Source organism: Rhyacophila brunnea, unplaced genomic scaffold (genome assembly GCF_057557595.1).
Source record: "Rhyacophila brunnea isolate RB1 unplaced genomic scaffold, BYU_Rbru_1.0 scaffold_22, whole genome shotgun sequence".
In the NCBI taxonomy this organism is placed as follows: Eukaryota; Metazoa; Arthropoda; class Insecta; order Trichoptera; family Rhyacophilidae; genus Rhyacophila; species Rhyacophila brunnea.
Genome location: NW_028232882.1, coordinates 14,406,808 through 14,421,003, shown reverse-complemented (window position 1 = coordinate 14,421,003; position 14,196 = coordinate 14,406,808). Strand labels below are relative to the sequence as shown.

At 31.5% G+C, this 14,196-nt stretch overlaps 1 protein-coding gene across 1 annotated transcript in view; it reads left to right on the top strand.

Moving 5' to 3' along the window:
- Positions 1-10,535, top strand: part of LOC147070075 (uncharacterized) — a 33,030-nt gene extending 22,495 nt beyond the window's left edge. The window contains exon 4 of the mRNA XM_085949907.1: positions 10,325-10,535. Within this exon, the coding sequence (XP_085806033.1) occupies positions 10,325-10,535 (211 nt within the window). The remainder of the gene's footprint in view (positions 1-10,324) is intronic.
- Positions 10,536-14,196: the final 3,661 nt, after the last annotated feature.

The following is a 14,196-nucleotide window of genomic DNA, read 5'->3' as shown; positions in this document are numbered from 1 at the left end:
GTTTTCTAATGTTATTTTTCCAATTTAATGGATTTCTCTTTCTTTTTTTTCCCTTTCTCACATTCAGTTGTGATTCGTCCACGATATTAGTCAAATTTTGATTATCTGTATCTGAAATTTCCGAAACTGATACATCTGATTCAGAACCATTCTCGCTTTGATGGTAATCAGGATCGTCAGCTATACAATCTTCATCGATATGTGTAGATGTTTCATGTACAATATTAATGTTATCGTATTGGAGAAGATCTGAAGTCTCTGAAGCGAGAGTGGGTTGTATTGGTGCAACCGATGTTTCCAACACTTCATAGTAAACGATGTTACCACTCTGACCAAATGCATACAGATTATCATCACACACAATATCACTATGGCTTATTTCTTGATAACCAGCCACAGTTTTGTCGACATAAATCAAGTCATCTAGGGGTGAATTTATTTGCCTTTCAATTGATGAACTCCCTGCATCTAAAACGAAAATGACCCATTATCAATCTTAAAAAATGAAAATATGAATACTGTATTTTTGTTTCACGGATCTTTTGTCAAACCAAATTAATGAATTTAATACTATGACATTCGGCTAAAACAAAATTAAACAATACTATTTCCAAACTCGAATAATCGAGCTACACTATTATCTTAAATATCAGCCAGGTTTAATGTACAATTTAATAACATTGTTTGATTTCATAAAACTGATTATAAATTCCTACCTTTCGTTTCTGAATCGTTGTTTGACACTGCGGTAGTAATTCATCACAGTCATCAATAATATTATTGGTTTGTATTTTCACTAAGTCCAGAATACGTTTACTTCTCTCCGACATTATTGTAATTAACTTTTCTTATTTGGAATAAATGTTTCAATGCAAAACTGTTTCAAACATTCGCACAAAGGAGTTAATACAACAAAAATGTGCGGTCGTCTGTCAAGTGTCAAACATTGTTCGTACTAACTCCGCAAGATAACACTTAATACTGTTTAATTGTATTGGTTGTTTTGACTGAGTGGACTTAATATCAATAAATAACAAAACACCCACAACTAAAGAGTATTAAAAGACTTAAGTATTGTTTGATTCCAAAATCAAGATGCACTTAATATTCTTTAAAACGCAATATCTCAAGAAATAATAAAATAAAGTCATACATTACAGACAGACAGACAGATAAATAAATAATTACAAGATAAAAAGAACTGTTTATATACAAGGTTTTAAAATTTTCTGTTGAATCTTATAAACGTGACTTGACTAGATTAAACGATCAAAAAAATGTAGTTGATAGAAATAATACTGAAATATCATTTTCACATTTCATATTGATTTCCATAGTAACGCACGTATATATTAATAATTTAGTTGCTAGGACCACCCCCTTAGCAATCAATAATAGTGGATTGGATTACGGATTTCTTCCTAAATAACTTTTCATACAAAACAGAATTAACTGAAAATGAATTCAATTCTACTTAAATATGGCTAAAAGTATTAAAAGAATGCATTGGCATGATATATTCTAAAAGTTTCAAATGTCTAGCTAGTCGGAAAGATAGTTAAAAATCGATTTCAAGATTTGTGCTGGATAAAAAACCACCGGATAAATAAGAATACGAACATGAACAAAAACTAGCATTTTATATTTTCTTCATCTTAGTTTTAAATTTTGAAAGGTTGAGGAGAATCAAAAATAGCGGTTTTCCCTGCAGGGTTATTCTAACATATTAGTTAACTCCAAAATCAATATAAAAAAATATGATAAATATGTAAACTGGTATGTAGAATTAATAGTCGTATATTTAACTTTTAAGTTGATTAACTCAACTTAGATCTGTATCTATCTATGCACTTGTATTCTTTCAACCCTCAGCTCTTCAATTCATAACTCAATTTTATTTTATCACGACTCGCGCGGTTCCCAATTATTGAAACTACATCTGTTTTTTTAATCCGTCGTAATACAAAATACAAGACTGGGTATTTTCAAAGATGTCATCTGTGATCGATACAATAATTATTAAATCCAGAATGAAACCAAACCATCTGCCCTGTGTCGCCCTTCGCGGTTCGATGGACAACTAATCGAGCGTTGATAATCCAATTAAAAATGCTAAAAGAATATGTTTGCTAATCACAATAGCGCCTCGTGAATGAAAAATTCGATACTGAAAATACAGTATTTTATTATTTGTCAAGTCGAAATGTATGTAGTAAGCTTTAATGGTTGCAACCGTGTGCATTATAAAACATAAGAAGTTTAATTAGCAGAGGGTGTGGAATTAAAAATACATTATAATGAATTTCCTCAAAAAAATCCTCGTATTTTCTATTACGACTATGTCTGTGGTATCAAGTAAATGGGGTGTGAGTAACCTAACCTAACTAACCTAACCTAACCTAACCTAACAACCTAACCTAACCTAACCTAACCTAGAGCATAATATATTTTTTTTTAATTTAACACAAGATTTAAGAAAATTATTCTTTTTTATAAAAAATACACAATTTAAAAAAAACCTCAGGAAATTGAAACGAGTGGGATTTTCCAAGCGTTGGGCATTAGTTCCGATTATTAACAAGATAGTAACTAATGTCATTTATATTAACTGTTTACTAACCCGATCACCTTACAATTGGCGGAATTTGAAGTAACTCAGGTGGACGTGGTTATTAGAAATTAAAAAAATATTCGCCGAAATCATAGATAAATCGATAACATGAAATTAAGAATACTCCCACTCGGCCTAACATTTTTTCAAGGATTTTGTTAACAAAATTATAAAATATTTATTAGCAAGAATTATGGGGATAAACCATGACATCTCTAGATAAAGTACCATTCTTAAGAATGGAAGTAACTATTTTTTTTAAATCATAAAATACGACGTACTTACTAATAATAACCGGGTCTAGGACGATTTGGCACCGGGACAATTGGACGCCACGCAATTCAAAAATAAATAGACGTTTGATACTTATAGGTACTTTAAAAAAATATTTAATATTATTATTTATATTTAAATTATATATTGATTATATTATGATTTAATAGTTGGTGAAATATGCAGACGGAAATAATGATTTAATCGTGCATATGTTTCAGTTCCAACGAAAAAAGAGTTTTTTATTTTATATAAAGCCTTAGGCATGGTAATTCTCAATCCGCAATAAAAAAACATTATGTTAAGAGTAAAATAAATTAAAACTACTAAGTAGTAGATAGAAACTGATTAAAATTCCTCGTCTACATTCTGTATACGTGTCTACGACAGTGCGGCATCCAATTGTCCTGGCGACCAGTTGTCCCATTCCCTAATAATCGATGTAGATTTTGATAATTTTAAATGAATATTGTCATGAAAATGTATTAAATTACAGTTTTCAAATTGACCCCCTTCCACATTTAAAAGCATATTTTATATCCATTGCCTACTACGTATATGTAATTAATTATACATCTTAGGATATTGTATCATTTCTTCTGGGCTTTCTTAAACATACAATTGCTGGATGTATGGTAGAATGACTTTAAAAGTAACAAGGGAATAAGCAAACGGAACATGCCAGCTGTCATCACATTGAAGGTGAAAATACAGCGTTGGAACTGACTTGACCACCTGCCACGGATACCTGAAGATAGTACATAATATAGCCGCAATCCTGCGTCCTAAAAGACCAATAAATACTTATTATACAGAATATATACGTCAAAATTGAGGGTTACTGATGTGACTTGGGAAAATGTAAAAAAAACTGGCAGATGACAATATGCTCGTACCTAGGGAATCCAATCCCGAGCCAAAATTTTGATCCCGGGATTTCGGGATTACCATTTGACGATTCCGGGATTGGCATTTTTTTGATAGTTAATATTATTTTTTTAGAATATACAAAATAACATTGATAAAATCGATCAAAATTGTCTAGTATAATTTATACTATTTAAGACATTTATTGTTAAAATGTTGTGTTCATTCAATCTTGGAAATACATTTAATGGAGTAAATAATATTGTAATATAAATAATAATGTGAAAGTAAAACAGTTTTATTTATTTATTTAATAAAATTAAAATATACATTCACAAAATTCGGCTTAGAAACAAATGCGTGCCAGCGCGTCAGTGGTGTCTAACTGGTTTTTAATTACCGGAATTATTATTTTTCTGATATTATTACGATTGCGTATGGCAGCAAAAATGGTTATTTATTAGGCGTGTATTTTTGAAGTAAGTATTAATGGACAAATTTGAAAAGTTTTTAAATTTCAAGTGTCAGAATTTTTAATCATGGTAAGTATTTATTTCTAAGTGTCAGAATAAGGACGCCAGTTTTAATGTGGAGGTAACCCTGGTTGGAATGACAGAGAAGAATACTATTTTATTAAATATTAAAAAGCGGCCAACAAAATTATTTTTGCCCAAATTTTAATCTATTCTGACACACAATTATTTATACTCATATATTATTTTAATACTTACCATTGAGCATTTTTTACTTGCTGCTGATTTTAAATTATTCCCATAGATTAATAAAATACTTTTATTAAGATACTTTCTGTTTTTGAATATTTATACTTACCGAATAATTAGAAGCCTATTTATTATCCGCGAGCATCCGGCAATTCCCCCTGTGATATGTACAGGTACATACACGTCACTTACATAATGATTGTTTACACATACCACTTGATTATGATTAATAAAAAATCAATCCCGAAAGTTTCTGGATTATGTTTATTAAACCCGGGATTTTATTCCCTACTCGTACCATTGGCGAATGGTGTTGTTGAGTGCAGATAGACAGCCATATTTACAGGACTTAAATTTGAATTTTGTTATTCTACAGTATTTTACAGAAAACAAAATATTAAATTTCACCTTTTATAATAGATATTTCACGAAAATAAAAGATAACAGGCACTAAAAAAGATATTTTTAAAAAAAGTAATGAATGCCCAACTGCGATTCAAACTTAGCTAGAAAATTTGCTATCTCATTAATTCAGCATTACTGCTAACCACAATCACTACTAACCTTTTAATTACCACATTTAAATAACACGTTAATTATATATAATGACCAACGACTCCAACCGCGCCAGTCGCGGTGTTTGCACTAAAAGAGTTTAAACAATATACCATTTGGCATCAAATCCAGCGCGCGTAAAGTAATGGATATGTATACAAATAATCCTTGTAAAAATACCTGAATACCTACAGGCTCAGAGCACGCGATAGTATGACACTACTTTTCACATTGTGTTTGCAGTGTTTTTTTTTAACAAAACACGTGTAATCGTATGTATGTGTTGTATGCGTGAAATGTTCCAAATTAGTTACCTTTATTTGATAATATTAGTGCCATGATGACTTATAATACATCAGATAATCAATTAATAATATTATATACCTACAGACAGATATCGTTAGCCAAATATAGTATTTTTGTAGAATGTAAAATTATGAAGTTATTATTTAAATATTACACATATTTAATGCACAATTAAAATATCTCTCCATATAAACTGTTGTCGATTCTGATATTCCAGCGGCTGGAACCCATTGTAGAAGGAATACTCGGGCACTACCAAGGAGGCTTTTGACGAGGGAGATCATGTGTTACTCAAATATTCACTCTAAGGCAGATTCTAGAAAAGACCACTGAATTCAATATTAACACGTATCACATGTTCATCGATTTTAAGGCAGCTCATGATAGCATTAATCGATACCGGCTATACGAAGCAATGCGAGAATTTGAAATTCCGACGAAAATAATTAAACTTGTAGAGATGACAATGACACCAGTACAATGCCGGGTAAAGCTTCAAGCGGAAATATCCAAGCCATTTATATCACTGAATGGCCTAACTAAGGCAAGGTGACGCTCTGGCATGCCTTCTTTTCAATATTGCGCTAGAAAAGGCGATACGGGATGCAAAGATTGATGCCCGTGGCAGCAGCACGATATTTACTAAGCTAAGAAGTTATTATTTAAATATGTGTAAATGGACAATTAAAATATATTTTTGTTAATAAGCTAGGTCTAGTATGGAGTCTTCGCCACTGGGAAAGCCAACAAGGTATAAAATTATCTGTTTTATAGATCCACCAGTATACGTTTTCCGCTGAATGAGGGCGCCACATGCTAACATTTGACATATTATTATCATTCAATACTTTTTATACTGTGTTGAGCTTAGTTCTAAATTCGAACACCGGACGGTTTATGATTGTACATCAATAGAATTCAATCATTCCATACATTATACCAGGGTTTCCCAAACTATGTTACACGGAATACCAGTGTTCCGCCGAACCTGAACATGTGTTCCGCGACCATTTGGAAAGGTTTTATACACTGCAACACATTTAAAGATCTTCTACTAAGTAGAAGTAAAATAAGTAAAACTAAAATATTTAAAGAATCTACTTCATACTGAAAGGCGAGTGATGATCAATCTCCACTGATGTTTATGACGTCAAGTATCTAGATAGGTCATGGCTCCCACAAGGGGGGGCTGACAGGCCTCTAGCCTGAGGGCTTGCGCTTACGGGGGGCCCGGCGTGAGAGATGAGATAGCAAGTGAGATAAACACACATCACAAACATGCACTAATAGTAAAATAATGACGCCTGCGGCGCTGTTACACTTCAAGCACAATAACATTTAATATTATGTGGTTTTGCCATACTTACTATGTTTTGTTATTGTCGTTATTTGACATGTCCATAATTGTGCATATCAACATAAGAGTGGTTATATTAAAAATACAAAAAATCGCTAAAATTACCCTTAATTTTACCTCGAACACCATTTGGAATATGCAACTGTGGATCGTCGCATTGCCTTTAACCTTAGCGATAAGTAGGAGGCCACCAAAGATCCTAGCCTGGGGGCCCGCTTCGGGATCTGGGGCCATGATCTAGGTAGGTAGGTACAGGCGGAGGACAATCTTTTCTCACAGCGTGCGCATGAAAAATATGGGGTATATTGTTTTTATCTGACCGGCTGACAAGTCTTGTCAGTTTAACGACAGTTGCCAAAATTGGCAGAACGGTTAGCTGCGCTGATAAATAACCTACAAATTAAACTAAGTGTTCAGTTAAAATTTCCGGGTTTGCGAAGTGTTCCATTGCAGAAAAGGTTTGGGAAACCCTGCATTATACAATGAGCTGCGCAAAATATCGAATTTAAAATCATGTTTAATTTATAAACTTATAAGATTGCTTACAATAAAACGTTTCTTTGTACTAAACTGCGATATTTTTTGTCCTATTTGAATTCGTTCGCTTATCGCAGTGTTTTTTATTGCTCCGTACCCTTTACGACGCCGTTACGAGATTTTATTTCCCTTGCGAAGAAACGAAATTTTATACCTAATTCGGGACATGACGGACCACTCTTGACGCAAAAAAAAAACACAATAAAAATAAGTGTTCTGTTTTATATTATTATGTTGGAAGTTTCCATCCATCTTACCGAATTAACATTCAAATGTTCACGGTGTATTTAGTAGGTCTTCTTTTACCGGCTCTTTTCAAATTCTTGAGAGCGGGAAAATATAGTAGGTACCTATATCTATATATGTATTGAAAACTTTTCCCAGCCGTATCCGGTGTGGGGATACTTAACTTTTGGAATTTAAGTGGAAGGATGCTTTTATAGGTACTTGAATCATACAGTTGTGAAGAAAATACCGGACTTAAAATTTTATACCTCTACACAGTGTTAGATTTATTAACAACATAAACACAATAATATTAGAGGTATATTATAAATATCAGACAATTTGTTATATTATATACGTGGTATACGGTAGTTAGAGGTTATTACTGGGCGTAATAGGTCATCCATAGACTGAAAGCGTATGCGGTTTAGAAACGTGTGCCATACTAAACTTATGATTTATGTTCATGAAAATATATATTCACAAAGTATATTATTATAAGCATCTGATCGTATCCGTTTATACCATACACTTACACTTACAAACTTATATATTTTCATGAACAGAAATCATAAGTTTAGTATGGCACACGGTTCTAAACCGTATATAGTGTCAGTCCATGGATGGCCCATTATGGATATTGGATAGATATTGAGAAGTCCTATTGATTGCCCTGATTACTTTTCACTCATTGTAATCTTTAATTGACTATTATATTATACTGACATAATATTATACTTGTTTTATTTACAATTATTAACTAACTCGTGGGATTATTTGCGTGAACCCGCGCGGGACGGTGTTCGGTCACCTCTCGTGGTTAGGGGTGCATTTACAACCGACAAATATTTTTTAATGTTCTCCCTTGTCTCTGTTACATGGTGTTTTACCGAAGCTTTTGAAATTTAGCTCAGCGCATTCCAAATTCGAGCATAAGTATACAAATATATTTGTTAGATGCAAGAAATGTGAAGTTTGGGTACTTACTTGCGAGACTGGATAAATTACTATTTTAATTATAGATATTTTTGATCTGGTTATAATGTTTTAGGTTTAGGTTTGTCATATTTTGGCATTAATCGTAGGGTAATTTTATAGAATATGATAGATTTGATCTTAGTATATATACTATATAAGTTTCTCTCCAGCAAAGAAACAAAATATTACGTTATATGTATATCGTGACCATACGTCCCTTTTTGAACGGGACCGTCCCGTTTTAAGGTCGCCTATCCCGTTGTCCCCAAGCACAGCTTCGGGATGCGGAAATGTCCCATTTTCAGAATGAGAGCAACCCACGGTAACAATTTTTTTTAAAAAGGCGCGAAAAATCAAAAAATCTATAGAAAAGCACTAGTAGAATGTGTTTTTAAAAATAATGAAACACATTTGCAAGTCGCAGTTCTTAAAGCAAAGTTAATTACCAAAGTAAATTTTAAGAAACCCTGCCAGGATTAAAATTGTTCTTCAGAAAAATATATATCGTGTTCATTCCTGCTTTTCATTAATAAATAAAAATTATGACGAAATATGCGTTTTATTAAATACACATACCTACTATTACCTAAACATTAGTAGATGTCCCGTTTTGAGGAAATTATATAGTATATATTATACACGTACACGTTATATATATAATATGACACTGCTTCTCTTATGGTACGTTTACATTTAACACTAATATCGTCATATTTATGTATGACACCATATTCACTTAAGTGTAAACAGTAAGTATATTTGTATCTGCCACTTATTTTGCGTGTGTCGACTCTCACCTACCACTTATTCAATCTACTTATATACGCAAATGTAAACACCGCGTATTCGACAAGTTCGAACTTGGAGCGATATATCACCGAAGTTGGACCACCGTCTACTTTTATGTCAAGTACCTGACACAATATTCGTAGTTTGACAGGTACCTAGTGAATTGCATATGTATATTTCTAAAACAACGGACAATCAATAATCATAGGTACACCATGAATGTATGCCCAACGTTTACGTTAATAAATGTACTGTAGCGATCTGTCAAAAATCATAGACAATGAGAAATAAATCGGATGTGCCGTGTTCTATGGATTTTGTTCGAAAATAAAATATCGCTTGTTCTCGGCACATACGATTAATTCTGATGCACTCTGTGAAGAAAAAATGCGCTTCAAATAGTATTACCTAATTCATTTTGGCCCACACCTGCACTCGTATTAGGTACGATAATATTATATTGAATATGCAATGACGATCAAGTGCTAGATATCGCAATGTTACTGTTAATTGTTCTTCTACGCATTTCTGAATTGTGTGTCTTGTTTTTTGGCAAAAGGTCCAATCTTGCAAACTAAAGTTCACAAATTGAGTTGGATCTTCGATTTTAAACTCTGACATTAAACGGAAGGCACCTAGTTCTTCTCGTCGCTGAATCCATTCCCGCACCAATCTAGACCATTTTTTCCTCCTTTTTGTTGCCAAAAGACTTAAAATAATAACACTCGCTGCTTTCTTTTTTAACATTCCCATATTGACAACTGACATAACGTTTTTGAGAAGTATACAAAATAAGTGTCCGAATAAATTACAATATCATATGTAAACACCGCATATATTTATTCCAATGTTGCCATTGAATAAAGTGTCGAGACTTTATTTCAACGAGAAGTATACCAGAATTTTATGTCAGATCCATGCAGGTGTAAACAGTAAATGAAATTTAATGTCCGACACATAAAATAAGTATAACGGTATAAGTGTCAGATGTAAACGTACCATTAGATCAGTATAGTCGTTGCCTCCGGTCGCAGTCGAAAAGTTCGAACATAGATAGTAAATCTCTTGCCTAATTATAATCTATTGTGTTTTATTACTCCGCAGATGCTTCTGCATGCACTGCCACGTGAACGAGATGCACGGCGTAGGCGGCCCGGCGGACGGCGAAGGCGCCTGCGTGGGAGTGAACCACTCGTCGAACCCTCACACGGTCAGCTCCATCGAGGGCCTGGTGACCTCGACGGGTGCGCACACCAATACGCCGCCCTCTGAAGCGGACGCCCTCATCCGCCCTCCTGCCCACCCGGACACCTAGGTCATGGGCGGACCCCAGCAGCCGACTGACGACAAGGAAAAGCGCCGAGAGTCATCATGACCGCATGAGATTTGACCCTTCCCTTTTTATTCGATACTGGTACCGAAACCGCTACACATGAAATAATACTACATTATTATGTTGTTTCTTCAGTGTGACCTAATGAGGTCAGAGCTTGTTTCGTGAAATTATCGTTGATTTTTTATACAATACCTATAATATCTGGATATTATAGTGTACTGAATATCATTATTATACTTTCACGAGTTTTGTATCTTGAAACCCACTACATAATACATATTATGAAGTAATTAATGATATTTATGTCGTTTCTTCAGTGTGACCCAATTAGATTAGAACTTGTTTCGTGACCTTTTTACCTATAATATCTGGATATTTTGGTTACATACATAAGCATAATATGATTATTATACTCTCATGACATACCTACAGACGATACGCTATACACGTATTTAACATTAATTTAAGGTCATTGTATTATTTCTTTGACGTGACCTAATGAGGTCAAGGCTTATTTCATGAAATTATCGTTGATTTTTTTATATAATACCTATATTACCTGGATATTATAGTGTACTTAATACCATCAATATACTTTCACGAGTTACATGTCTTGAAGCCCACTACATATATATTATGAATTAAGTAGGTAATGATACATATTATCTTGTTCCTTCAGTGTGACCTAATAAGGTCAAGACTTGTTTCGTGTTTTTTTTCAATAATACCTATAATATCTGGATATTTTGGTATCATACATAACCTTACGGTTACAATACATGATATACCTACCTAGGTACGTTACGCCATATACGTATATAACATAATTTTAACGTTATTATGTATTTTCTTCAGTGTGACCTTGTGAGGTCTGAATTAGTTTCTTAACATAATTGTACATGTCAATATCATATAACACCCGAACAAGAAATAGTATTACTTTACCGCTGGCAACACTGACAAACTTTCCTCGATAAAAGTAAACTGCCTAAATGAAAAATATCTTAATTTAAACCAATTCACGGAATCTTGGTCATTGATATTAAAATATATTTTTAAACAATTTCATTGTATTTTTTTTCTCATCTTCAATAATTAAAAAAGCACTTTACATTATATTGAATAATTTATAACTTTTGTTCAGGTGTATTGCACTTTTACAGTGATATGAAACATTGGTTCAAAAATAGCTGTCATGATATTAAGTGAAAAATGTAGAATTAAAATATAAAAGGTTTCAAAACTATTATAATAATAATATTATGTCAGTATAATTTTGGTAATCCTCTTATTAACATCGTATTGCCAGTACGATTCATACGTGATACAATATCATATTCATTTTACTTGCACTTTCACAAGAACCTAAACGGGTAACCTCGAGGAAAGGGTGTTAGTGTACAGTGATCCCATAAACCTAATTTCTCCAAAATAAATTTCTCTCATCTAATAAAATGATATTTTCTATATATTTTAATCATTTTTATACATGTTTTACATAATATGCCAACCTAAGCTGCCCATTTTTATGATTTTTAGACAATCTACAACATCGTTTTGTTTATATTTTTCTAATCATTTTAACATGTTATTTCATTGATTTTTTTTTCATACAACTAACGAAGTATTTGATCGCTTTTGGAAATTATTATAATTAAGATCGAATTAAAATAATATTACTGTTTAAATTTTAAATCAACAAGGGATTCCTGAATTTATTGCCAGTTTAAAATTGAGATGTATACATAAAATTAAATTAATTAACTATTTTTACGATCATACAACATTTTTAGTTTGTCACCGTGTATTTTTCTCGAACCCAAAATATTAAGAAAAGAATAAGGAAATCTCAAACAATATTTTACAATATTATTTTTGACAATATTACAAATTAACATTTCAATACGGAAATAAACTTACTGGGATTTTTTAGTATTTGTATATTTAAACAGTAATATTATTAAAATTATTTTTAATGCATTTTCACTGCGTGTTAATTTGAATATCCACAATTTCATATGTAATCATAAAATCGCCACCAAAGTCTTATGGTTTCAATGACTCCAAATCTTATTAAGAAGGAAAACTAAAGAAATAAGACATAAATACTCATAATATATATAGTTGAATATGTACTCATTTTTAATTGCATAATATGTTACCTATGAATATTTTTAAAATATCAATTAAAATAATATAACATTTTTTTTCAATATTTGCGAATCCAAGTACCATTCGACTTAACTATAAAGATTGCTTTTTACATAATGAACTATTTTAAACTAATGCCATAATATGGGAGTTGCAAAATTAGCTAACTTATTAATTGTCATCTAAAGTAATTTTTGAAATAATATAAAATATTGTAAGAAAGCTAAAAAGGCTTTAAAAAATAGAACCAGTATTTTATTATGCACAGAATATAATATGTAATATTTAATTATGTTATTGATTGAAAAATATAATCATCTTTATATGAGATAAAGATTATTTTTAAAACGGTTTATGAACATTTTCGACCCGCCCGGCGATACGATATTTTATCTAACCGTCCGTAACAATGATATGCAAAAAAATTTAACTTAATAAAATATTGATATTATTTTTCACGACTTTGTAAAATTATATTTTAAAAAAATCCTCCCCCCGTCCAAAGCGAGAAAAAAAACTTTTTTTATTATATTTAAAATATTTATTATCAAATGCGAAAAATTAATCTTTTGGATACATTTAAAAAAAAAGCATATACATGTTTGATATTTTCTTATACGCACATTGTTTTATTGGTTTTAAATATGCTAATTAATTACTACGCGGAAGGGTTCGGCTACGATTTGACTATTATTAATGTAAAATTTAATATAAATATGGATATTGTGGACTTCGCTTTATGTAAAAGACATACAGTCAACTTTATACATGTATTAACTAAATATTATTATAAATATACAATTTATCAGAATGTACTCGTACTGTCTTTATATTGTAATGTATCTATTATTAAAATATTTATATACCACTACAACTGTTAAGAGTTTTTATGTGTAATGAAAATATATGTGTAAGAAATTGATGAGTGTACTATGAAGGTGTACTGTGTCCTTTAATGTAGGTACTATATTAAATTAATGGAAAAATTATTGTATATTACATATTATACGTACATATATATTATGTAATATAATATAATTATTGTTTGGCAGCTAAAAAAAATGTTGACCGAAGTGTTCGTAAATTGAGCTTATTTTTTCTTTTCTTTTTTTTATAATGATATTATTCTTCTAAATCTTTCAAATCCGGCTATGTGTATTACTATGAGTGTGTCATCAATGATAAAAATAATTATTCTTATATGAACCCGTGATATTTTTAATGGTGAAAGAAAGTGTGTTTCCTTCGAAATTTTATTCAATTAAAATATGCACATAGCTGTTTTTTATTCCAAAATGTTGTACGCTTGTGTGTATCATTATTATTATTATATTAAAACAGATTCATTATCAATAAAAATTAAAAATCAAAATAATCTTGACACCATTTAATAAGCTATGTCAAATCACCATTAAATGACAAAAATAATTTCCAAAACAAAACCGTATATGTGCAAATTTTTGATAGATGAACAGAGTTCAATACCAAA